The sequence below is a fragment of the Oncorhynchus kisutch genome, linkage group LG6 (assembly GCF_002021735.2).
Source record: "Oncorhynchus kisutch isolate 150728-3 linkage group LG6, Okis_V2, whole genome shotgun sequence".
In the NCBI taxonomy this organism is placed as follows: domain Eukaryota; kingdom Metazoa; phylum Chordata; class Actinopteri; order Salmoniformes; family Salmonidae; genus Oncorhynchus; species Oncorhynchus kisutch.
Genome location: NC_034179.2, coordinates 84,296,427 through 84,323,376, shown reverse-complemented (window position 1 = coordinate 84,323,376; position 26,950 = coordinate 84,296,427). Strand labels below are relative to the sequence as shown.

General features: G+C 43.0%; 2 protein-coding genes across 4 annotated transcripts; one reads left to right on the top strand and one right to left on the bottom strand.

The window, feature by feature from the left end:
* The first annotated feature begins 1,601 nt into the window (after positions 1–1,601).
* LOC109893589 (zinc-binding protein A33-like) lies at positions 1,602–15,312 on the top strand. 3 transcript variants are annotated; one of them, XM_031828047.1, is made up of 6 exons: positions 1,602–1,714; positions 10,746–10,841; positions 10,997–11,227; positions 11,372–11,394; positions 12,459–12,577; positions 12,722–13,400. In XM_031828047.1, exons 1-6 carry the CDS (start codon positions 1,694–1,696, stop codon positions 13,261–13,263), a joined length of 1,032 nt encoding a protein of 343 aa, XP_031683907.1. In that variant the 5' UTR covers positions 1,602–1,693; the 3' UTR covers positions 13,264–13,400. The 3 variants fall into 3 exon arrangements, with proteins under 3 accessions (XP_031683907.1, XP_031683906.1, XP_031683905.1); XM_031828046.1 differs by lacking the exon at positions 1,602–1,714 and adding an exon at positions 7,749–8,102 and having other exon boundaries at positions 12,722–13,401; XM_031828045.1 differs by lacking the exon at positions 1,602–1,714 and adding an exon at positions 9,236–9,805 and having other exon boundaries at positions 12,722–15,312.
* Positions 14,597–26,847, bottom strand: LOC109893575 (long-chain fatty acid transport protein 1). Its single transcript, XM_020486846.2, has 13 exons — positions 26,316–26,847; positions 25,723–25,890; positions 25,127–25,521; positions 23,372–23,539; positions 19,704–19,773; positions 19,456–19,547; positions 19,184–19,293; positions 18,824–19,033; positions 18,484–18,610; positions 18,151–18,288; positions 17,826–17,990; positions 16,977–17,123; positions 14,597–16,828 (listed from the first exon to the last, which is right to left on the bottom strand). Exons 2-13 carry the CDS (start codon positions 25,887–25,889, stop codon positions 16,671–16,673), a joined length of 1,947 nt encoding a protein of 648 aa, XP_020342435.2. The 5' UTR covers position 25,890; positions 26,316–26,847; the 3' UTR covers positions 14,597–16,670.
* Positions 26,848–26,950: the final 103 nt, after the last annotated feature.

Sequence of the window (26,950 nt, the reverse complement as noted above, 5' to 3'; positions counted from 1 at the left end):
TCAAAAAGGCTGTGTCCATCTGGTCAAAAGCAAAAAAATGTTTAAAGGAGGTGGGATTTGTGGGATTTGAATTCGGTCTAAGTTAGCCAAAATGTTAACATTTTTACCTAAACTTGAGATGTTAGGATTCCATTGCATTGTGCATTTGATCATTCAATCATTCATGTAGGCTACTCTGATTCCATGTGATCTCCAACCTTGTGAGAGCAGCCAGTCTTCAGGTACCCTTTATCTTCTTTCTAAATGTGTCATTTTATTTATCAACATAATGCAGCAATTGTGTCATGAATAATAAATTAGATTTGATATACAAGTCTTTCATTTTCAATGTACAGTAATAAATTGTATGGGGGCACATGTTTTTCTGTACAAAAGACCACAAGGTGGCAATAGGCCTACATGCCATTATTTAGCAGTCAGGTGAGCGGTTGGGTGTAATCACATTATACTAAGGCTGCAGACAGACAGTCCAAATCAGATACTTTTTCCCACTAATTGGCCAATCAGATCAGCTCTGATAAGGATCTGTGAAAAGATCTGATGAGATTGGTCAAACGAGTAATTCGTGGAAAAAAAGATCAGAATATGGCTGCCTGTGTAAACACAGCCTTAGAGGCTTTTGTGTCTGTCATTAATTTATAGAAACAATCTGGATGTGAATAGATTTCTTCCATTATGTTCTTTAGAAATGAGGGAGAGATACACGTAATGAGTCAAATGTTGTCCAGAATGTCATTCCACAGGTGAACAGACATTAGTGTGCCATGTTTCGCGTCTCTGCATATTGGACTGATGACCGATATCTAGAAAATCAGAACCATCACGGCTCCTTTCTACAATGTATGTCACACATGTCCTACCTCCTTTACAGTATTAATATGGCTGGTGTCATGCCAGTATCCCGTCTACCCAGCCCTCCCTCACCTGTCTACGGCTACCACGCCCCACCTCTCTGTGCTGTGCCCTGTGCTGTGACACAGGAAAACCTGAATAGGGGCGAGCTTCCTCACCTGTCTCACCTTACCTGTTCAAACAAACGGCTCCGTTTGAAACTCTACCCCAACCGAATTCACCGAATTCCACCAGGAAACCAACCGCAAATGATAGTTAGAAAATAAAAGGTGGTCTAAACAAAGTATTTGTTAGGTCTATCTCCAAGCCAATTTAGAGACATGGAGCCAACGTATCGCGGTCTAGGTCGCTGTTCCTGCGCCTTTTGGTTGGCAGTGTCCTTCGACATATTCGGGCTGCTTGTTCTTTTGATCGGTGTTTTTGCGGACATATTCTTCTATGACTTTTTAATCTACGCCGGGGCCATCATCATCTTCCTCAGCCTCGTCTGGTGGGTGTTCTGGTACACGGGCAACATCGAGGTCCCCCCGGAGGAGCTGGAGGATGACGTCGGGCTCTTGAAGAAGGAGCGGGGCATCGCAGGTGCGGTGAGGCGGTTATCCAACCGTCTCTCCAACAGTGTCAGGAACTCTCTGCGGCGGAATGGAGGCCCCCCCCGCGGGGTCGCGAGAAGGGCAGGGACCGGGCTGTCTACGACGCACATGAGGGAAGCCCCACAGCAACCGAAGCCCCCGCCTGTCGTATTGACGATGGGGCCGCTTGATGAGGACATGCACACGGTGTCTGCATCCGTGGACACAGACATACCTGTCCCGCACACAGCTACAGAGACCTCGGCCATATGATGCGCAATGCGCACAAGGTTAGCCTAATATTTCCAATCGGTCATTAAGCCATTTAGGCTATAGCCTAGGGATACATTTTGTTATTGGATAGGCCTAACTTTCATTAAACATGTGCATAGATTATAGGTTTTATAGGCCAACTTCATTCTAGGCTATTGTTTTTGCTTAATAATAGCCCACAACTTTGATCCACAATTCAGTAGGCTATAATGTTCCTTAAAATAAAATTAAATGACTATGTGTTTCAGTGAATGAGGAAAGAAACTGTGTGATCTAATGGAAACGGACGTCCTTTGTCTTTCTGTTAACCATTAACGTCATTGAATGGCAGTGCGCGCCTAAAGAGAAGCCCTGTTCAAACAATAAAACCGTTTCTGAGAGGGCGAAGTAGAGCTGCTGCTACATGAAACAAAGAAACGTAGGCTGACCATGAATTGTCTATTTTAGGAGTTAGGACACATTTCGATCTAAACAGATGTAAGCTACAGTATGACTGTATGTTGCAACTATGACATCATGAGGTAACCATATATTTTGTCCACCAGAAGTTAGAGGCTTGGCAGCACTGAACCCGATAAGGACATTTCACTTGTCCATCGCACAATGTTTACAAGTACATTTCGATTTTAATATTGTCCTATGGGCTTTTTTCTTTGAAACATTTCGTTTTTAAAATCAAATTATGCTCCTCAGTGAGGACTTTTTGTTTGTTTTATGTTAATTTTGTGAATACTTTGTGGATAATTGATGCAATATTTCAATAATACAGAGATTTTTTTCTAGCAAATATGTCAGACTTTAATTTTTAGGGCTAAGTGCTACTGAGAAGGTGCTTGTTGTGAACTTGACCTGGCACCTGTATTCTACATCCCCGTCCACAGTGGTGATAAGCAATATAGCACATTAACGACCTTTGTACCCTATGGATTTCCCTACCTTTATTTATACAGACATTACTTTTGGATGTCCATATGGCTGCCTCATCATGCTTTATGATTCCGAAGTTGAAAACAAAACCTTTTACCTGTTTGTATTTCCAACTGACAAATCTCAGATTTTTGCCAAACACAGTACCTACTTATTGACTAGAATAACATATGAGTGTTACTGTGTGGAATGACAACACTTTGATTATCTACAGTAGGCTAGCTTTGACCTTGACACCTTGTTGCTCCACACAATAAAGTATGGGAGCGGTGTACTGTACTATGTTTTTGAGCTTCAGTCAGGGTCCTTTTATCACATTGACAGTGATTATATGAGGAACTGCAAAGTTTTTTTTAAATGGCTGAGAGGTACTACAGATGTAGGATCTTAATTTGATCACCTGGTTGCAGGAGAACTTTCCTGGTTTAAGAAGGCTTCTGAAGTTTGAAAATGTCTTACTTGTCCATTAATTATACTCCACATAACTATTCACATTTCTTGTTGCTGCAGGATTATTTTCCTGCTGTAGCAAACTGGCTCAAATTAAGATTCTACTTCTGTAGGCTACCCTGACAAATTTCAGGTGGCTGACATTTTGGACATTTTACATATACTACATGATAGACTTTTGTATGAAGAAATAATCACACAGATCTCAAATCATTAGTCACCAAACAAATGATCAATCACAAACAAACGCTTTGTCAGTCAGTAACAGTGGCGACCTGCCATTCAGCTCAGGTGGTGCTTTTAAGCCCCACATTTTTAGCAAAATAAAAGCTGCTTTTTTGGGCGGGGGTTGCCTATTTTGGTATTAATGTGTGTCACATATCAGTTTGTAAACAATGTAAAAAAAAAAAATGAAATAATAATAATCATTGACTTAATAAAGCCGCATACAAACATGGTCTATTTTTTGCTCTCTGGAGTAAGGCAGCTCCAAAATGGAGGTGTTTCAGCCTAGCTCAGTGCTTTCTGTGGTGGTGTTTCAGCCTAGCTCAGTGCTTTCTGTGGTGGTGTTTCAGCCTAGCTCAGTGCTTTCTGTGGTGGTGGGGCAGCCAGCGGAAAATACGGAGCATAGGGGTTGGCAGTGTTCTCTAGTTGCGCCTTAATTTGCTCCGTTTTCTGTCACTCATGGGGACACTACGTCACAGCCAACTCTAAGCCCTTTGGGTGCTGCCATAGAGTTACATTAAAAGTGCCCATCCAAGAAGGCTCATGGTCATTGGCCACAGATAAAATGTCAAATCACGTTATATCTACAGTAGCTTTGAATGGACTGATCATGTCAACGTCATACTTTCAAAAGCTTAGCTAGCAGTCATCATCATTAATCAAGTCGACAATCTACAGGGAAATCCTTTTTTATCCTTGTCATATGAAGAGAAATAATAGCTAAAAACGTATCGGTACTCATCGGACATTGGACATAAACACTACACATCAAGTTGGAAATCACAAATTCAACAATGGTTTGGAAGTGATTTGGAAGGAATCAGTGGCTAACTGCAAGCATTGCAAAGCAATCACTAGCCTGCTATTCAGTGGAGTGGCTGTGTGGTCCCAAGTCTGGGTTTAAGGTTCTATTTTCCAAGCTTAAAATGATAAACATTCAACATTGGCCATGCTGTCAATCCAGCATGATTTCTGCCTCGCTCAAAACAACTGTTAACTCGGAACTGAGAAATCTGACTTCAGTGAGTTCAAGACAAGTGGAAACTCTGGGGAAAAAACAAGCTCCGACTGGGAAAATACGTTTTGAACGGTCATCCAACTCAGAATTGTTAGTTGGGAACTCGGGCCTCTTTCTAGAGCTACAACCTGAAGATCACTGATGCGTTCATGATTCAACCTTGTTTTTTTCTGAGTTCCCAGTTGTCTTGATAGCACCATAAATCCAAAGAATGCCAGACTTTGATGACAAAATTTTCCCACAAATGACCCCTGCGCCACCTTCCTGTTCAAGTGAGCACAGCACAACAAGGTGAGTCCAAAAATGTATTGTATGCTGCTGCATAAATGATGTAATATGACAGGGAGATATGTATACTGTATCTAAGAAAGTAATATGAAGTGTATGTTGTGTAGTAAGCTGTTAGTAGCCCATGTGCCTCACCCTAATAATTTGGTCCATTTTCCCCTCTTAATTTCGCCTACTGTTCTGACTTGGTGGTACACATGTAGCCCATAACCTGTTTTAGAGAAATGTAATCATTGAATATTGGAAGAGCTTTCATTGTGGTTTATATGTCCCCTTTATTTACCCTATGGTTCTGACTTGTTGTACAGGGAGTACACTGTAAGAACAGCCCATGTTCTGAATTCTGTCACTGTACATTTAAAAAATAGTTATATTGACTATGTCTGTCCTAGCTTTCTCATTAATGTCTTAATCGAAATTACGGATTGCCTCTTATCCGCTTGTAGTCCCCTTATGCCATAGTTTGTACATCTCAATTGTCAGTAGAAACCACATTTGTTTAAGCAAGTCAGACATATCAGCTATGTTTTTTTAAAAGGCAGTAAATGAGGCTCAATGAAATGTTTAGCTGCCAGACAAGGCTCAGCTGATAGCCAGGTGTAGCAGTGGTAAGGTGTTGGGACTGCTGTTGGGACTCTGCTGTTGGGACAGATTTATGTAGAACCTAACAGTTTGTGGGCTCAAGAAGAGGCTATGGGTTCAACAAGAGGCAATTATGCTAAGCTTTGGTATGGAATTCCCCTTCCTGGAACTATATCTGGCCTGCCAGCCATGTACATACCGTACATACAGTGCCTTCGGAAAGTATTCAGACCCCTTGACTTTTTCCACATTTTGTTACGTTACAGCCTTATTCTAAAATGGATTAAATCGTTTTTCCCGCCTCATCAATCTACACAGAATAGCTCATAATGACATAGCAAAAACAAGTTTTTAGAAAATGTTGCACATTTATATTGTCAGGCGTGTGCATAATTGTGCTGAAGTCAGGTGCAGGAGAGCAGAGAATTGTGAACAGGCGCACACTCTATTTCGACAGGAGAGATATACAGACGGAGGCAACCGCATCCAACAAAAACTCCAGCCAACATGGCAAAGTGTATAATGCGCAAAACAGTCACAACACATAAAATGTATACAAAACAGGCTTCGTGAAAATAACACGGGAAAAACGCACACAAGCCTAGTGCGTTCAACAACACGTAACACACAAACAATCTTCCACAAAGACATGAGGGGGAACAGAGGAATAAATCATGTAGTGTAATTGGGGAATGATAACCAGGTGTGCAAGGAACAAGACAAAACAAATGGATACATGAAAAATGGAGCGACGATGGCTAGAAAGCAGATGATGTCGAACGCCGCACGAACAAGGAGAGGAGCCGACTTCGGTGGAAGTCGTGACATATATATATTGTGGAAGGACCACCAGAGGGCAGGCTGGACTCACGGATAGTAGCCCAACTAGGCATGCGAGTCAAGGTGACCTGAGACAATTAAGCCTAAAATAGGTTTTTCTGGGGTTTGTATCCTTTAATTTACACAGCATGCCTTCCACTTTGAAGATGCAAAATATATTTTATTGTGAAACAAACAAGAAATAAGACAAAAAAAAAACAGAAAACTTGAACGTGCATACGGCTCGCTCACCCCCCCCCCCCAAGGTGAATACTTTGTATAGCCATTTTTTGCAGCAATTACAGCTGCAAGTCTCTTGGGGTATGTCTCTATAAGCTTGGCACATATTGCCACTTGGGTTTTTGCCAATTCTTCAAGGCAAAACTGTTCCAGCTCCTTCAAATTGGATGGGTTCCGCTGGTCTACAGCAATCTTTAAGTCATACCACAGATTCTAAATTGGATTGCGGTCTGGGCTTTGACTAGGCCCTTCCAAGACATTTAAATGTTTCCCCATATACTACTCAAGTGTTGCTTTAGCAGTATGCTTAGGGTCATTGTCCTGCTGGAAGGTGAACCTCCTTCCCAGTCTCAAATCTCTGGAAGACAGAAACAGGTTTCCTACAAGAATTTCCCTGTATTTAGCACCAGTCATCATTCTTTCAATTTTGACCAGTTTCCCAGTCCCTGCTGATGAAAAACGCCCCCACAGTATGATGCTGCCACCACCATGCTTCACTTTGGGGATGGTTTTCTCAGGGTGATGAGAGGTGTTGGGTTTGAGCCAGACATAGCGTTTTCCTTGATGGCCAAAAAGCTCAATTTTAGTCTACTCTGACCAGAGTAGCTTCTTCCATATGTTTGGGGAGTCTCCCACATGCCTTTTGGCGAACACCAAATGTGTTTGCTTATTTTTGTCTTTAAACAAAGTCTTTATTCTGGCCACTCTTCTGTAAAGCCCAGCTCTGTGGAGTGTACGGCTTAAAGTGGTCCTATGGACAGATACTCCAATCTCCGCCGTGGAGCTTTGCAGCTCCTTCAGGGTTATCTTTGGTCTCTTTGTTGCCTCTCTGATTATTGCCCTCCTTGCCTGATCTGTGAATTTTTTATAACCGAACCCTGATCTGTACTTCTTCACAACTTTGTCCCTGACCTGTTTGGAGAGCTCCTTGGTCTTCATGGTGCCGCTTGCTTGGTGGTGCCCCATGCTTAGTAGTGTTGTAGACTCTGGGGCCTGTCATAACAGGTGTATATATACTGAGATCATGTGACACTTACATTGCACACAGGTGGACTTTATTTAGCTAATTATGTGACTTCTGAAGGTAATTGGTTGCTTCGAGATCTTATTTAGGGGCTTCATAGCATACATATGCATAGCATAGAATACATATGCACGCACCACTTTTCCGTTTTTGATTCTTTAAGAACAAGTCATTTTTTTCATTTCACTTCACCAATTTGGACTATTTTGTGTATGTCCATTACATGAAATCCAAATAAAAATCTGTTTAAATGACAGTTTGTAATGCAACAAAATAGGAAAAACGCCAAGGGGGATGAATACTTTTGCAAGGCACTGTAGATATTCACTTGGGCTGCTATTCAATGTCACTATAAAGTTCACACTTGATTTACAAAGCTTGGAGTAAAATAAATGTCAGAGAGGTGAAGGCTCACAGGCCAGCGTAACCATATCTGAGCCACTGCGGCCTATTATAGATGCATACCGGATTCCAGCTCTAGCTCTGTGGGAGAATGGAGGCCAAAGCTTCCACTCTCCTGGAGGATGATGATCTCTCCTGTGCTGTATGTAGAAAGGTCTTCTCTGTTCCCGTGGTTCTCAGCTGTCATACCTGTGGCTGTAGCTTCTGCAATCTCTGTCTGGATGAGTTCTGGGAGCAGCAGGGTTCAGAAATATGTCCTCTGTGCATTATCGACTACCCTGGAGGTCCTCAGAGAACGTGTGAGGAACATAGGGACAAACTGAAGATCTTCTGTGTCACAGACCTGCAGCCTATCTGTGATTATCATTGGTCGGTTGACCATAAGGATCACAAAGTGTACCCAATAGCTGAGGCAGTGGTGTACTGCAAGGTAAGCTACGACAGCAAATCTATATAGTGTTTAAATCTATTCCCAGTGCAGGAGTTGATCCTTGTGGGCTAACTCCCACTACCCAAACTATTAGGTTACTATAATAATAGTTTCGGCAACCAGAATGCACATTCAGCTAAATGCCACTAAACTTTAATGACTTCGTCCCCAATAAATAGTCCCTAAGTGTGCCCAAAAGTGTTGCTGTTTTGATGTTCCTCTTGTAAAACCCATGATTCTGATTTGAATGAGAGCATCAGGCACCAGAAAGCTGGACAGAACAACAAAATGAATACATTAAAGGGATAGTTTGCTTTTTTAAAAGTTGGGCTTGTTTTCAACTTCCCCAGGGTGTTGTTGTTTCCACCAAACCGTTTTTAAATGAGCTTGTTGGTTATTTAGTAACATTCAGAAACAACAACACCCTAGCTTGATAATGAGCTAAACTTTTAAAAAAGCAAACTATCCCTTTAAGACATTCTAGGTCTTACAAATGCATTACAACCACATCATAATGCATTATACCTGTAGGCTTTGGGTAAAGTGTTACCAACAAATGCAGGTTAGACATTTACAGTGACTTAAATTAACTTATTTAGGACAAAATAAAATAAAAAGTAAATTATTTAGTATTTTAAGACATTGTGGACCCTGGGCTGTTTTTAGGACAGGGATTTGTCAAATGTTAGACCCAGCACTTAGTCAAGGCTAAGTTGGACTGTGGAAAACTTTGCAGGGGTCAGTGGAGGGGTATTTTCTTACCCTCCTCCCTCCCACCTAATACATTCTCTCCTTCTATTAATACCCACCGTCTTCCCATCTTTTCTTGGTTATTGTGTTTGTTCCCAGATGGAGCGTATCATTCTTCTGGAATACGCTGGCTCCACCAGTCTTGTGACTTTAAATGATCAAATGATTATTGCATCACCCTCATCAAAATGTTATTGGCTGTATAAGGCAGACCCCCTTGCATCATCACTCTGACGTGCCAATCTCCACTCTTTCCAACAACACTGATCTCAGAACACTGCGTCAATGAAATGGGACTATCACTCACTCTCTGGTCTACCTTAAAAGATATCTGGTGGATATCTGTGATTTATCATGCAGTGGGAGGTGTTTATTTGCATATCCACTACTCAAGCAGATGGAAGCCCTATGGACATATTCATTTCCTTTAAGCATTAAAGTTTAACTGAGGTAGACCCCAGAGAACCCTGGCAACAGCGGTGGGAGGAGCATAGTAACCTTATCTGACCCTGCTGCTGCTCCAGCCCTGTTTTAAAAACCTGACAGGCAGAATGACGTCCAGGCACCGCGAAGACAATCTCTCCTGCCCCCTCTGTGGAATTATCTTCAACCAGCCCGTTGTGCTCTCCTGCAGACACAGGTTCTGTAAAACATGCCTTCAAGACAGCTGGAGTACCCAGGACAGTGAGGACGACTGCCACTTCTGCCCTCTATGCTGCAGACGTTCCTCCATGAATGAGATTGTGGTAAACACCATTCTGGAGAAGACCTGCGAGTCCTTCAGGAAGGAGATGAGCAGCAGGAATAACCCTATGGGGTGTAAGGAACACGGAGAGACGCTCTCACTCTTCTGTCTGGACGATCTGCAGCCCATCTGTGTTGCGTGCCAGACGTCGGCGGTACACAAGGGGCACAGGCTCTACCCCATTGGGGAAGGTGCACACGACTGTAAGGTAGGCGAACACAACCTTGGTTGTCTTCACTGTGCCGTCAGTGTCACTGTCACTGAACGTGTCACTCATCATCCATACCCTCGCTCTTAACTTTGCTTGTCAGAGGGAAACTAACTTTCATCTGTATGTTCAGTCTCATCTAACCTCCAGCTGCCATCCTTTTCCGCCCGCATTGTCAAATAACGCTCAAAACCTTCACAAGTTACTAAACCAGCAGCACTTCTTTCATCATGAAAAGGAATGTATTACTTTTTTAGTTTTTTGTTTGACAGTTTTGTTTTGTAAAAACGTGTGTGTTATAGAAACCATCTTTGACACAGTGGGATGGTTAACAGGGGGGTTTGGAAAAGTTGATCATTCTATTAATACATTCATATGTTGGGTTGGTCGATGCTTGGGCCCCTGGGAGGAATGAAATCAGATCCCAGGTCTCTCAAGTGTACCCCCCTACGTTCCCCTCCTCCCCTGGCCAACCAGCTGTCTTTGACCCTGTTCTAGGAACAATAAACATTTTAATGTTAGAATTGAATTCTCAAAGACAACATCAACAGAGCATGGATCATGAGCTTCAGTGTACCTCAATGCAGAAAACTCCATGTCCAAACTTTCTATACATTGCTCTGGAACGTTGACTTTCTGAATCTGTGTGTAGTCTTTTGTTTCATCATTGTCTCCACCCTCGCTGTCACTTAGTCACATGATCCAGACTCTGTTAATGTTGCCGTGGCATTAGCTAGGTCCAGCTATCAATTGATCTGGATCTTCCAGTCAAGGAGGTATTGAGAACCTTTACACTTGCAGCTGAATTCTGTGATGGGGCTGCGATGCAGAGGTACCTGTCAGTTGAAAGCAACACATTGCACTGTTGACAGTCTGGCTTATGGCCAGCCTGATCCTGTAGTATGTGTTAAAGCGTAAATATCTTGCCTTTACATTCCAGGAGGAACTCAAGACTGCATTGACCCCATTGAAGGAGAAGCTGCAGCTGTTCAAGAAGGCTATGGTCGTCTGTGATCAAACGGCAGAGCACATCAAGGTGGGGTTTTGTATTTCTAGCACTTTAGAAAGATTTTGATGGTGTCCTTTCTGGATCAATACATCTTCTAATGCTCATGGAAGCCATCATCAGTAATATAACCTGGGTTCATTGAGGGTTTCAGGTCTTTCATGTGTAAACATGTCTAATTCCAGAACCAGGTTGAGCATACTGAAAGGCAGATAAAGGATGAGTTTGAAACCCTTCGCCAGTTCCTGAGAGATGAGGAGGCAGCCAGATTGAATGCTCTGAAGGCAGAGGAGGATCAGAAGAGTCTGCTTCTTAAGGAGAAGATTGAGGAGATGTCCAACGAACTGACGTCCCTCTCAAACACCATCAGAACCGTAGAGCAAGAGATGAGGTCTCAGGACATCCCATTCTTACAGGTATACACCGTATGAAGTTAAACCCTACTTACAGTACAAAGGGAATTCCCAAAGCAAAATAAAGACTAAAATATAGAAACATAACATGCATGTGGAATATTGTAGCTGTCCATCTGAAAGTGATACATTTTTCTTGCTTTTCAGAACTACAAGGATATCATCAAGAGGTAAGTGGAGTCAGGAATTGCCATTCATTTGAGCCACGGGTTGATGTCATGAGCTAACAGAAGCAAAATACAAAAATAGACAGAGATCCATACTGCCTCACTATCATGTGCCCATAATATACTACTGAAAACAGTCATCTAGCTAGTGAATGTGGCAGACACATCTAAGGCTAATGTGTGTTTCCAGATTCAATTATTTTCTTAACATAGGCCTAGAATCAATCAGATCAATCTTTAACCAGTAATAGGCGACACCTGCATTACTGATGTTTTGGCGGTATCGAAGGTGTAACTGTGTTGGAGCTGTCAAAATGGTGAGCAGATGCTCTTGCTCATAGTCACAAAGCCACACCCCTCCCACTCACGTCGAAAGTTTAAAATGAGAAAGTTTAGGCAACATAGAAATAATGACACTCAAATAGAAAATCATAAAACTAAATAATGAGGATTTGTATCAGCCTAATTGAGGTGTAGATTACATCTCAAACTCCAGTATTCAAAATTGTAAACAAGGCAACTCCGTGCAGCCAATAGTAATGTCCACTTTAGGTGTAATGCCAGGAGCCGCTTGTATATTTGACAGCTCTAACACAGTTCCACCTCCAACACCGTCAAATCAACAGCTAGGCGGATGTCGGCTTAAGAGTAACTGATTGAATAGAGCTTTTAAAGGTAGACTCAGCGATATGAAGCAGGTGCACAAAGTAAACAGCATACAACAACTAAGAGCGTTGAAGAGCGAGGCTATACTTCTTAGCTGTTTTGGTACCTACCACGCTCTAGCAGCATGAAGCGAACTCATGCACATATAGATACTGTGTATGACTGTGTGAAAGTTGCATCTCGCTCATCGCAATATCTGCGGTGCTGCTCATGGCAATGTCATTTCACTGAGTCTACCTTTAATAAAAACAGATCATCATGTTAAAATGAACTTTACTTTGACACAAAATAGCAATAAATATGATACAATCAATCATACATCAATTTCATGGTAAAAGAAGATATATTTTCGCTGGTATAATAGACAGGATTTGATTCATCACTGAATGTCGTCATTCCAGAACCTGGCATATGCCACTGGATCCAAAGATGATTCCTGGAACTCTGATTGATGTGGCAAAGCACCTGGGTTCTGTAAAGTTCAACATCTGGGACAAGATGAAGAGCATCATTCAATATAGTGAGTATTAATCAAATATGAGTCGGTAGAAGTGACTGTACTGTTTCCTCACAGGAAATAAAGTTATTTAATTTAATCTCAGTTCTGCTCTTTCTATCATCTCTGTCTTCCATTTGAGGCTCAAATCTTCCCCTCTCTCCCCAGCTCCTGTGACTCTGGACCCCAACACAGCCGCTAGCTGCTTCATCCTGTCTGAGGATCTGACTGTGGTCCAGTGCTGCTCCCAGGTCTTCAAGCTCCCAAACAACCCCGAGAGGTTTGACATCAGTGCTGAGTTACTGGGCTCTGAGGGGTTCTGCTCTGGCCGCCACAGCTGGGAGGTAGAGGTAAAGGCTAACACATACTGGGTGGTAGGTGTGGCCAGCGAGTCCATCAACAGGAAGGGCAAGCACGTGCTGACGCCAGCCGAGGGCTTCTGGACTATACGCTTCCGCAACGGCGAGCACAAGGCGTGCACGGCACCGTGGGCGCCCTTGACCATGATGAGGAAGGAGCCACAGGTCATCAGGGTGGTGTTGGACATGGACAGGGGCAAGGTGACCTTCTTTGACCCCCGGGAGAGGACGCCCCTCTATACGTTTACAGACCTCATCTCACCCCGGGTGTTTCCTTACTTCTGCACTGCCTGTAAGGAACACCCACTGAGACTGCTGCCCGTCAGGCTGTCTGCTGCTGTGGTGCTCTAGAGGGCTCCATGGGGGTTCATTACTAACAAGCAGTGGAGGCTCAATTACTTACAGATCCAGTTGAGTTTACTACCTAGTCCTAAATGATGAAGGCTGATCACTTGGGACAGTCTGGAATAAAGCATGTAATGGTCTTATGTTTGTGAGTATTATGTGTCTACAGATGACATACACTGAGTATACCAAACATTAGGAACAACTTCCTAATATTGAGTTGCACCCCTTTTGTCCTCAGAACAGCCTCAATTCGTCAGGGCATGGACTCTACAGGGTGTCGAACACATTCCACGGGGATGCTGGCTCATGTTGACTCCAATGCTTCCCACAGCTCTGTCAGGTTGGCTGGATATCCTTTGGGTGATGGATCATTCTTGACATAGATAGGAAACTGTTTAGCGTGAATCACCCAGCAGCGTTGCAGTTCTAAACACACTCAAACCGGTGCCACTGGCATCTACTACCATACTCCATTTATATTACCCATTCACTCTCTGAATAGCACATATACACATTTGTTTCAAGGCATAAAAGTCTTTCTTTAACCCATCTCTTCCCCTTCATCTACACTGATTGAAGTAGATTTAACAAGTGATTTAAATAAGGCATCATAGCTTTCACCTGGTCAGTGTATGTCATGGAAAGAGTAGGTGTTCCTATTGTTTTGGACAGTCAGTGTATGTCATGGAAAGAGTAGGTGTTCCTATTGTTTTGGCCAGTCAGTGTATGTCATGGAAAGAGTAGGTGTTCCTATTGTTTTGGACAGTCAGTGTATGTCATGGAAAGAGTAGGTGTTCCTATTGTTTTGGACAGTCAGTGTATGTCATGGAAAGAGTAGGTGTTCCTATTGTTTTGGCCAGTCAGTGTATGTCATGGAAAGAGTAGGTGTTCCTATTGTTTTGGACAGTCAGTGTATGTCATGGAAAGAGTAGGTGTTCCTATTGTTTTGGCCAGTCAGTGTATGTCATGGAAAGAGTAGGTGTTCCTATTGTTTTGGACAGTCAGTGTATGTCATGGAAAGAGTAGGTGTTCCTATTGTTTTGGACAGTCAGTGTATGTCATGGAAAGAGTAGGTGTTCCTATTGTTTTGCACAGTCAGTGTATGTCATGGAAAGAGTAGGTGTTCCTATTGTTTTGGACAGTCAGTGTACATGTTGACTTGAAAGGTAGCAAGTCTTGAAATAGGTAGACCTGAAACTAGTTATCAGCCCTAAAAAGGTACAAGTGTGTCCTAGAATGCCAGAGCCCTTACAACACTGGTGTCTTTTACAAACCTTTATATTGAGTTACACCTAAACAGAGGAGACCTAGAATAATGTTCACAATCAATTCTATCTACAATATTACTCTGAGAAATTGCTTTATTACATAATAATAGGGCAACCATGATCGCTGACTAATTGACAGATTTTGAAGATATTGTTTAAATAATGTTCTTATGTATTGGAGTTCCCTAGTCAGGTTAAGCATAAAACCCCAATAGTTCCAGGACACACAGGGCTTCCACAGGGTTCCCACAAGGCACATAATATCAATGTGTGTGAACCGGAGTGGTCAGTCAGTGCATATCATCCATTACTTCAAACATGTTACGTAATTGGGTTAAGTTTTACATTAAAAAAATGTAATCTCGCAATCAAAACTCCTACAGTTAGTGTTGGGAATAAGAGGCATGTTCAGCTGTGGCATGGTCTATCATACTACTAACACACAGGTAGCAACACCTCATCCAACATGGACACTCAAGTATTGCTAAAAATCTGTTCAGTATTTTGTTCTTTACATGGTGGCACACTACTATTACAAGGTTGGGAGCAAATAGCCTGGAACACAATCTTCAAGAGACTGGTATCTCAACGACTGTGGTATATTCAGTCCCAGCTCTCATTTCCTTTACACTCTCATTGTAACAAACAGACATCCTGGTTTCATGTGAAAACTTGCTCTGCTCTATGTACATTGTAGTGTTGAAGGCTTGAACGTTTTCATTTGGCTAAACTAAGAAACAACACAAATGAAGAAATACAAAAGGGGGGAAAAGCCCTCATCCAACCTTGTCCTTGGACGTTATTGATACAGTGTTAAAACATGGTTTTGTAACAGTACTAAGGTTTCCCTGATTGATCAGTAGCCCTTCAGTCCCCTGATCTAGACTAGATCCAGGGAGCAACACTAATACATGGAGACTTCAGCAATAACACTACTTAAAGCCTGCAGGTGTACTGCTTTATAACGTGTTCTAAGCACAGATGAGCCTTTATAATACAATGTTATTTTTCACAACGTATGAAAATATCAACTGACAAAAAATTGCTGGATGTTTAGACAGGATCATTATGAGTTGATAAGACATTATATGGGGTCATGCATGCTTATGACAAGTCTTACAATGCATTATAAAGGCATGATCAGGCTTTTCCACTCCAGCATATCAGTCTCCAGTATCTGACACCTTGACAGTCACTTTCCTAAAGCCGGTGTGCACTACATGACTTTCATGATCCAAACATGGCTGAGGCTCTCGCACTAAACGACCGTCTTTCCTGTAGTATTTTGTTGTCTTGCCAACGTAGTGGTGCCACACTAAACCATGTGGCACAGACAGGGCTCACACACTAAACCATGTGGCACAGACAGGGCTCACACACTAAACCATGTGGCACAGACAGGGCTCACACACTAAACCATGTGGCACAGACAGGGCTCACACACTAAACCATGTGGCACAGACAGGGCTCACACACTAAACCATGTGGCACAGACAGGTCTCACACACTAAACCATGTGGCACAGACAGGTCTCACACACTAAACCATGTGGCACAGACAGGGCTCACAAACTAAACCATGTGGCACAGACAGGGCTCACACACTAAACCATGTGGCACAGACAGGTCTCACACACTAAACCATGTGGCACAGACAGGTCTCACACACTAAACCATGTGGCACAGACAGGGCTCACACACTAAACCATGTGGCACAGACAGGTCTCACACACTAAACCATGTGGCACAGACAGGTCTCACACACTAAACCATGTGGCACAGACAGGGCTCACAAACTAAACCATGTGGCACAGACAGGGCTCACAAACTAAACCATGTGGCACAGACAGGGCTCACACACTAAACCATGTGGCACAGACAGGGCTCACACACTAAACCATGTGGCACAGACAGGGCTCACACAGTAGACCATGTGGCACAGACCGGGCTCACACAGTAGACCATGTGGCACAGACCGGGCTCACACACTACAAGATTCCTCACTTGGTCGTGAGGATTGTCCATACCACCGTGTCTCGCAAAAACAGTTATGTGATTAGATTTAACGTAGCTACAACAAGCTGTGGCTCAAAGCAGTCTCATAAACGTGTTGTGTAAACCCAGCTTAAAATAGTCCATCATCTCAAAGAGCCATTCTACCCTCCACTATAGCACTGTGTAGCTCCTCATTCACAGCCTCATAACGCCCTGCTCTGGAGTTCAAAAAGTAGATCTGGTCGGTTGATAAGCGCGGATCGTATCCCTCCCTCTGCAACCGGGTCTTCTGGATTTTAAAGGTACCTAGGAGGAGGGAAACAAAGAAAATAGGTCATTCATATATTTGATTATTTCTTGGAATGAGCATTAGACGCTTCCTGCAAGGCCTTATAAAAAAATACAATTGATGGATATTTCACATTAGAATTAGCCTTGTGTCCAGTCCACTCACCTGTGGTGTCTACTTGTGGGGAGATGCGTAGGAACACGGGACGGGCGTAAGGGGGCAGGGCCTGTTGGACCTCTCGCAGGAACGCATCACAGTCAAATGTCCCTGTTGGGTCTGCAATGGCAGCCATCCCTGCCTTCCCTTCCACATCTACGGGGAGACAAACAACACGCCAGGCTTTTCACAACACCATGCTGCAAAGGGCCAAAGACAAGTCTTCCTAATCACTCAACCTCCCTGTAGACCGGTCGATTTTAACATTTATTTAACAGGGACAATGCTGTCAAATCAACATTTAAAAGGCCCAATTCAGCTGTTCTTACATCAATATCAAATCATTTCTGGGTAACAATTAATAACAATAGTGATATTTTTCCATTAAAATTTGAAGAAATAAACAAATTGCTTCTCTTTTTTTTTTATAGCAAAAAACTATTTCTCAAGCAAGAATTTTGCCTGGGAGTGGTTTGAGTGTAGAGGAGACAAATGAAAACTAGCTGTTACTGGCAGAGAGGTTTGGAACTCTTATTGGTCGATTAACTAGAATTACCACCTGGTGATGTCACCAGGCAAGCCGAAACTCCACCCATGCAAAACCTGCTGATTAGAAGTTTCTGTGTAGATTATATTTTCAACCAGCAACTATCAGGAAATAGCACTGGTCAATTTTGTTAACACTTTTACAGAGTTTGTTTCATCAGCTGTACAATGATCAGCTGTACAATGATACAAAACACAGGAAAAACAGAATTTTGACTGCACTGGGCCTTTAAGTGGAGAGTAACTCCTGGTTTCAACTCCTGTCACTATCATACATGTAACATGGTGCACATAATGTGAACTTCATCTCACCTGGTACAGATACCCCATACACAGCCACATCGGCCTGGCCCAGCAGACCACTCAGTGTTCCCTCCACCTCGGTGGTGGAGACGTTCTCTCCTCTCCAGCGGAACGTGTCTCCACTGCGGTCCCGGAAGTACATGTAGCCTAGCTCATCCATCACCAACACATCCCCTGGGAGGAGGCAGAGAGGTGACTTGATGACAAATCACATTGTGGTAAAAATAATAAAAAGATCATGACTGATATAATAGCATTAATTCCAAGTATGATAATCGAAATAAACATTAAATCGACAATTATTGTTTAATCACACAAGAGCCTGTGGGTTTACCTGACAGATATGCCGTGTCATTTTTCTTGAAGACGTTGTTGGCAATCTTCTTCCTAGTGGCATCCTGGTTGGCGTAGCCATCAAACCTCCGTAGCGGATCCTGTTGGTTGATCCTTCCCACCAGCAGCCCTGGCTCCCCTGAAGAGAGGAGTCGTACATGGAGAGGTCAATCTATCCAAGTCTAGTTATGAATCCCTTTTTACATACATTTTTCACAACATGCTTTACATTTACCCAGGTTAACATTCACACAGTTGGTTTTGTAAAAGTCCTATATTTATCGATATCGTGTCTAAAAATGTAGACTTTCGATATCGGTGCCCATTTACTTACCAGGACGGCAGGGCACACACAGGCCGTGCCTGTCCCTCACCAGCTCTGTGGTCTCCTCATCCACTTTCATGAGGCAGATTGGGTACACATTGGGCAGGATGCGGCTGTTGAACCCACAAGCTCCCACCTTGCCAGTGGAGAAGACATAAAAAGTATTTGATACCACAGGAAGAGCCTTTTATGTAAATGTTATGTAAAAAAGAAATAATAATGGCCCAAGAATAGATCATTGAGGTACACAGCATTGTATTGTGGCTCTATAAAAGCAAAAATATATTGCTCTCTATTATTTACATACTTGTTGATTAAGGCAGTTGACAACATTACCCATGACCCCTACCTTGCCGTCCATGTTGGCGATGCTACAGTTGCATTCAGTGGCTCCGTAGAACTCCCCAACCTGGGCCACCCCAAAGCGCTCGGTGAAGGCCTCCCAGACACTAGGGCGCAGCCCATTCCCCACCGCCAGGCGAACCCGGTGACCCTTCTCAGATGGCCGCACCGGCTGGGACAGCAGGTAGCGACAGATCTCCCCTATGTACTGCACCACCTAGTGGACGGATGGGGAACAGCGTAGACATCAGATTTAAATTCAATGCGGGTTTCAATCAAAAATCTTATAGCTGCACATCGACCACTCAAGAGTCAGATGTTCTTCCTATGCTCATAGAAAAGGATACATAAGCTTTTTTCTACTTACAGTGCAGTTGTGCTTGATGCAATCTTCCCAGAAGCGACTGGCTGAGAATTTCTTCTTCACCACCACAGTGAGTCCATTGATGAGACACTGGCCTACACCCATGATATTACCTGTAAAGGAGAGGAACATTGGACAGCCAGTGAGGTTGACAGGTTGAGGAGGAGAATCAGGACCACACTGTCAGACCAAACCAAATGACTCCTAAAAGACAGTAGAAGGTGATGGGACAGAAACAAAATATGGAGAGATGGATGAAGAGAAGACACACACACCTGCAGAGTGGTAGAGGGGAAGGCAGTCGTAGATGATGTCATCCTGGCGCATGCGGAAAGCATGGTAGCCAAAAGCAGCGATACGGTAATACCTGAAGATAGAACAACACAAAAAGGATTCAATAATCAAATACATGAATGCAGTGGGTGCTAAGCTATGCTATAGCATTGGGAATTACCATACGCAGAAATACACCAGACAAGTGTCTCGCTGCTGGATATTAGGATGCTGAGACTGAGAGACTCACCGACTGTGCACCACTATGGCAGCTTTCGGGAGTCCTGTGGTGCCTGAGGTGTATATATAGAACAGACGATCTGTTGGGGTTGGTGGTTGTGGGGGAGGATGGAGAGAGGAAAGGGTGAAGGAGAGGGTGAAGAGAAGGAGAGGGGGGGAATGGGAGGGTGGAGGAAGGATAAAAGGAAGGGAGGGAAGAGGGAAGCAGGGGAGGATGAAGAGAGGAAGGGAAGGTTAAATAACATGACTGAAACAACACATTCTATTTACAACAGTGAGACTGATACTCACAACCACAGAGAGACAAGTGGTAACTGGTACCCATGCAAACCAAGATGCGGACCCCCACTCACACTGTCCTAAATGAGAGCACAGAGACCCCAGATATTTAGCAAAATCCTGGCATCTCCATAATACTCTCCGGGGTGGCCAATTGACTGACGGGGCTGCCCACTGATACACCTGAGACTGAATAAGCAATACCCTAAAGAAAGTTCCCCAAACTTCTCCTCGAGTACTCCCAGCCTGGTCCACTTATTCAATCTATTCCCGTTCTAGCACACCTGATAAAAATAAATAAATATATACAGTTGAAGTCGGAAGTTTACATACACTTAGGTTGGAGTCATTAAAACTCGTTTTCAACCACTCCACAAATTTCTTGTTAACAAACTATTGTTTTGGCAAGTCCGTTAGGACATCTACTTTCTGCATGACAAGTCATTTTTTAAACAATTGTTTACAGTCAAATTATTTCATTGTATCACTATTTCAGTGGGTCAGAAGTTTACATACACTAAAGTTGACTGTGTCTTTAAACAGCTTGGAAAATTCCAGAAAATTATGTCATGGCTTTAGAAGCTTCTGATGGGCTAACTGATGGGCTAACTGACATAACTTGAGTCAATTGGAGGTGTACCTGTGGATGTATTTCAAGGCCTACCTTCAAACTCAGTGCCTCTTTGCTTGACATCATGGGAAAAATAAAAATAAATCAGCCAAGGAATCAGATTTTTTTTTGTAGACCTCCACACAAGTCTGGTTCATCCTTGGGAGCAATTTCCAAACACCTGAAGGTACCACGTTCATCTGTACAAACAATAGTACGCAAGTATAAACATCATGGGACCATGCAGCCGGCGTACCGCTCAGGAAAAAGATGCATTCTGTCTCCTAGAGATGAACGTACATTGGTGCGAAAAGTGCAAATCAATCCCAGAACAACAGCAAAGGACCTTGTGAAGATGCTGGATATCCACTGTATCCACTGTAAAACGAGTCCTACATCAACATAACCTGAAAGGCCGCTCAGCAAGGAAGAAGCCACTGCTCTAAAACCGCCATAAAAAAGCCTCTGGTCTGTCCTCTGGTCTGACGAAACAAATATATAATTTTTGGGCCATAATGACCATCGTTATGTTTGGAGGAAAAAGCGGGAGGCTTGCAACCCGAAGAACACCATCCCAACCGTGAAGCACGGGGGTGGCAGCATCATGTTGTGGGGGTGCTTTTCTGCAGGAGGGACTGGTGCACTTCACAAAATTGATGGCATCATGAGGTAGGAAAATTATGTGGATATATTGAAGCAACATCTCAAGACATCAGTCATGAAGTAAAGCTTGGTCGCAAATGGGTCTTCCAAATGGACAATGACCCCAAGCATACTTCCAAAGTTGTGGCAAAATGGCTTAAGGAAAACAAAGTCAAGGTATTGGAGTGGCCATCACAAAGCCCTCAATCCTTTAGAAAATTTGTGGGCAGAACTGAAAAAGCGTGTGCGAGTAAGGAGGCCTACAAACCTGACTCAGTTACACCAGCTCTGTCAAGGGGAATGGGAACAACTTAATGTGGGAAGCTTGTGGAAGGCTACCTGAAACGTTTGACCCAAGTTAACTTCTCTAGGGTAGGGGGCAGCATTTGGAATTTTGGATGAAAAGCATGCCCAAATTAAACTGCCTTCTACTCAGGCCTAAAATTAGTAGATTTGGATAGACAACACTCTAAAGTTTCCAAAACTGAAAAAAAATAATGCCTGTGAGCATAACAGAACTGATTTGGCAGGCAAAAACCTGAGAAAAATCCATTCAGGAAGTAAGATTTTTTTTGTTGTTGTTGTATTTTTCTATTCAATGTCATTACAGTATCCATTGACTCAGGACTCAAATTGCAGTTCCTATGCCTAGATGTCAACAGTCTTTAGAAATTGTTTCAGGCTTGTATTCTGAAAAATGAGGGATTAAGAGCAGTCAATGAGTGGACCCTGCCGTGCCACAGAGCTTTTTCATGTGTGCGACCGAGAGAGTGCCTTTCTTGTTAACCTTTTATATTGACAACATTATTGTCCGGTTGAAATATTATCGATTATTTAGGCTAAAAACAACCTGAGGATTGAATATAAACATCGTTTGACAATTTGGATTTTTTTTGTCTGCCTGTTGTGACTGCGTTTGAGCCTGTGGATTAATGAAGAAAATGCAAACAAACTGAGGTTTTCAGATATAAAGAGAGACTTTATCGAACAAAAGGAACATTTATTGTATAAATGAATGTCTTCTGAGTGCAAACATATGAAGATCATCAAAGGTAAGTGATTAATTTTCTCTCCATTTCTGACTTGTGTAACTCTTCTACTTGGCTGGTTACTATTTGTAATGATTTGTCTGCTGGGCTATGTTCTCAAATACTTGTAAAGTATGCTTTCGCCGTAAAGCATTTTTGAAATCTGACAGTGGTTGGATTCACAAGAAGTTAATCTTTAAACCTATGTAAAATAGTTGTATCTTTTCTGAGTTTTTATAATGAGTATTTCTGTATTTGAATTTGGCTCTCTGCAATCTCACTGGATGTTGGCCAGGTGGGACGCTAGCATTGCAGTGCCTTAGACCGCTGCGCCACTCAGGAGGCCTGATATATCTAATCAAGGGCTTGATGATTAGTTGACAGGTTAAATCAGGTACGCTAGAACCGGAATAAATCAAATACATACCCTCAGCCAATTCCATGTGAGGAGAAGTTAATTTGCCCTGGAGATAAGTTCATACCAACAACACATTATTTACTCAAAGCTCAGCTGACACCTGGAGCTGTCAATCAAAGCCAAATCTGCCCTAGACTGAATCTGTAACACGCATACCAAAAAATAACCAGGACTGAGTAGAATACAAAATCACCAGGAAATTGGGATAGATCAATCATCTTAGGGAAAGAGCTTCCAATTTAGTCTTGGTAATTACAGCTCTTTGTCTGAGCGAGACAGTGAGTGACAAGGAAAAGTGACTGAACTGTTTTATTTCACTTGAAAAAGTGAGGTTGAGAGTGGAATATTCATGTGGAAAACACTCCATGCATACAGATCCATTTTTTTCTTGTGGCCACATTTTACCCATCAGCTCTGACCTACTAAGCTGTCAATGTGAGATGGGTATTAGCTGATAGTTGTGGACTCTAGCTAAACTGTTTTACATATGGCGAGATACATTTGATCTTGTTGGAGACTGGCCAGAGATTGTGAGGTATATGTTACCTTGGCAGCAAGAGAGCATAGTAGTGTGTAGTATTATGGTGTTATACACAATATTACATTCTGAAATGCTTCAAAATAAGTGTCCAGCCACAGGTATCTGTAAGTTATAGGAGACTGGATGAAGAATAAGATGTGAGGGGAAGGAGGACACTCACCATTGAAGCTCTTGGGTGGGATGCAGGGAGGAGGGGGCAGTGTAGGGGCCGAGGCCAGGATATAGTCCAGATTCTGGGCAGACAGGGAGGCAAGACAGTCTACACTGAGCTCTCCTGTACAAAACCGCACCATCGACGGGCTCAGGGATGAGCTCACCTCCAACATGGCTGAGGAGACAAAGAAAGAGAGGAGGGAGAGATAGGAGTGCGAGAAATAGAGGAAAGAGGCAGAGAGATGAGGCAGAGAGAAAGGGGGAGAAAGATTACAGGAGAGAGAGGGATAGAAGAGGAATAGGGAGAGTAGAGGGATAGAAGAGGTAGAGGGATAGAAGAGTTGAGAGAGAGAGGGATAGAAGACGGAGAGAAGACAGAGAGTAGAGGAGTGAGCCACAGGATATTTCATTAGGGGACTTTCACTGGGAGTGAATACAGAATTGAAAGGTAGTTATCGATTAACTACCTGGTCAAGGGAAGAGACAAATCATAATTACAAGAAAGATTGTGTACTGATGCATTATGCATAGAATGTTGACAATAAAAGTGCAACAAAACAAATGAGCAGACAGAACATCACTGTTGACCCAGACATGACCCAGACAAACAGAAAGCAAGACAGAATACTGACATAAGCAGACGGAACACTGCTGCCAGACAGAATGTCGACCCACCCGGACAGAATCAACAGACAGAATTCTGAGATGGAATATTGCAACAGACCAGCAGGAAAAAAAATTGTTGGAACGCTTTATAATGATAGTTAGATGTCTGGAGAAGCAGACGCAAGACTGTTGCCAGACAGGTGACCCACCCAGATGTACAGAGACAGAATTGGAATATTGCAACAGGCCATCAGAATATTGGAAATTATCTTTGGAATGCTTGCAAGAAGAAACCTGCATTGACTGATTTAGGACCAGTTTTGCATTTTAAATCATAATGAGTAAGAGGAGTGACCCGATCCTTGATCAGCAGATCATAGACTTAATAATAACATAATAACACACAGAAATAAGAGCCTTAGGAAAATGAATATGGTCAAATCCGGAAACTATCATTTAGAAAATAAAACGTTTATTCTTTCAGTGAAATACAGAACCGTTCCGTATTTTATCTAACGGGTGGCATCCAAGTCTAAATATTCCTGTTACGAGCCAGGCGGCCCAAACTGCTGCATATACCCTGACTCTGTTGCACAGAACGCAAGAGAAGTAACACAATTTCCCTAGTTAAAACATATTCATGTTAGCAAGCAATAGTAACTAAATATGCAGGTTTAAAAATATATACTTGTGCATTGAGTTTAAGAAAGGCCTGGTGTTTATGGTTAGGTACACATTGGTGCAACTACAGTGCTTTTTTCGCGAATGCGATTGTTAAATCACCCGTTTGGCGAAGTAGGCTGTGATTCAATGATAAATTAACAGGCACTGCATCGATTATATGCATCACAGGACAAGCTAGATAAACTAGTAATATCATCAACCATGTGTAGTTAACTAGTGATTATGTTAAGATTGATTGTTTTTTCTAATATACGGTTAATGCTAGCTAGCACCTTACCTTGGCTCCTTGCTGCACTTGCATAACAGTAGTCAGCCTGCAACGCAGTCTCCTCGTGGAGTGCAATTTAATCAGCCATGATCATGTCCAAAAATGCCAATTACTGATTGTTATGAAAACAGCCCTAATTAATTGGCCATTCCAATTAATCGGTCGACCTCTACCCCAAACCCCACATTTCCAAATCCCACCTACCACCAGCCAGCTCGGCTCCGAAAACGATCCCTCTGGACACAGACACTCCAACACAGTGCAGGAGAGCGTCCCTCCGCAGGTTGAAGTTGATGAGTGCTGCCTCCACCCCCACCTTGGCCAGGCCCAGCCAGAGGGCCACCTGCAAGGGCCGGCTCTCCATGAAGAGGGCCACCACATCCCCCGGGGCCCAGCCCTGTGCCAGAGCCCATTGGGCCACAGCGTTAGACAGCAGGTCCAGCTGGGTGAAGGTCCACGTCTCTCCTGTGGCATCGTAGATGAGGGCGGGTTTATTTGGGTGCTGATTCACTGTCTGGGCAAAGATGGAGGGGATATTGCTGTTGCGCCGTAGGTGGTGCCACAAGGCTATCTTGACTCGTAACAACACGTAAAGGCCACTGGAAGGAGTACAGAAAGGGAGATTAGGGAGAGAATGTCACTATTTTACCATTACCTATAGTGATGATGACTAACTAGTAAAAAGGTACATTTCCTGAAGAAAATGTATGTGCCTGCTTCAGCAGTCTAAATGTGTTTTTTATGGTAGTAGAAGTTGACGCAAGCACACTACATATTCTTAACAAATTAAAGGCACCCACTTTAGGTCTCTTTTGGCAGTACGGACTACGATGTAGAGGTACTTCCAACCACCTGTGCCCAGAAAGACCCCGAAGCCTGCTGCTAAGCTCCAGGACCAGGGGACCCCGAAGAGACGCAGCAGACCCAGCGATCCCAGGGACAAAGAGGCACTCACTGCATTGCGCATCCTAGCAGTGGAGAGGAGTTTCAAAGGGTTATAAGGGTGGGATAAGTGAGCGAGACAGGCCTACAGCATGGTGTTAAAATGTAATGGCAGAGGGGTAAGGATAGAGGGTGTACTACACGTGGCAGTGGAGGATAGAGGTAAGAGTGCTTTTGGACCAGTCTCTCTTATAAAAATGACTAACTTGACTGTAAATGACTACCTAACTTGACTAATTTCAACAGTGAAAATGTAAATATTTGTGATGAATTAAAATTAAATGCGAGGTAGCCTCGACCTTATAGCATGGCTTATAGGATTACATACTGTATAGTTGGTGTTTGAACCGTGATTTATTTGTTATTTTAGGCAGGCTAGTTAAAGTGCACTGTGCAAAAATGTTATCATATAATGCAGCGTTGCCTACAGAGCGTAGGCCTGGTCTCTTACCTATGATCATACACGACCCGACGAGGAACTATTTGAGAGCGATGTCCCTAACCTTTCACCTAGTAACCGAGTATTCTTCAAAACGTTCAATAGCGCTTTAGCCACTACCAGGCTTGTATACAAATTAGAATCGCCACCACACGCTGTTGAGTTCGTTGCAAGGATAACATTTATCATTTGAAATATTGCTACATTAATACGTATCTAAATGTTACAACAGTTTAACTGTCACCGCACCAAATTGCTATTAGAACAACGGTTCTCATGTAACAATGCATCAATTTATGAACATCAAATACATAGCCTACGCGCTCTAAAGAATTCCGAAACAGATTCACTAAATTATGGAATGACTAGACAGTTAATGGATACTTATCTATTTGTAGTTGCCGAAATATAAGAATCACAGTACTATGTACTCCATATTGAATGTTATTGCATTGCGACGACACCCCAACAGCACCGCCCAAATAGTATCGTCCTTTCTCTGTGAACTCAGCCATTAGCTCCTCATCGAATTACCGACTCAATCCCATTGGCCGATGTTATGATGACGAAGGAGAATCCACCTCTTGGCCCGCCTGTTTCAGGTTCACTTCATCTAGTTGACCAATGATTGCAAGTGTTGCTACATA

What these genes read in the sequence shown, in the direction of transcription:
- LOC109893589 (XM_031828045.1), top strand. Translation starts at nt 9,404, where the DNA reads ATGACGTCCAGGCACCGCGAAGACAATCTCTCCTGCCCCCTCTGTGGA. An exon ending in AAGGTGCACACGACTGTAAG is followed by an intron (nt 9,806 to 10,745) that starts GTAGGCGAACAC and finishes TTTACATTCCAG; the next exon opens with GAGGAACTCAAGACTGCATT. An exon ending in AAACGGCAGAGCACATCAAG is followed by an intron (nt 10,842 to 10,996) that starts GTGGGGTTTTGT and finishes GTCTAATTCCAG; the next exon opens with AACCAGGTTGAGCATACTGA.
- LOC109893575 (XM_020486846.2), bottom strand. Translation starts at nt 25,889, where the DNA reads ATGCGCAATGCAGTGAGTGCCTCTTTGTCCCTGGGATCGCTGGGTCTG. An exon ending in ACTGCCAAAAGAGACCTAAA is followed by an intron (nt 25,522 to 25,722) that starts GTGGGTGCCTTT and finishes TACTCCTTCCAG; the next exon opens with TGGCCTTTACGTGTTGTTAC. An exon ending in TGACACGGCATATCTGTCAG is followed by an intron (nt 17,991 to 18,150) that starts GTAAACCCACAG and finishes GCCTCCTCCCAG; the next exon opens with GGGATGTGTTGGTGATGGAT.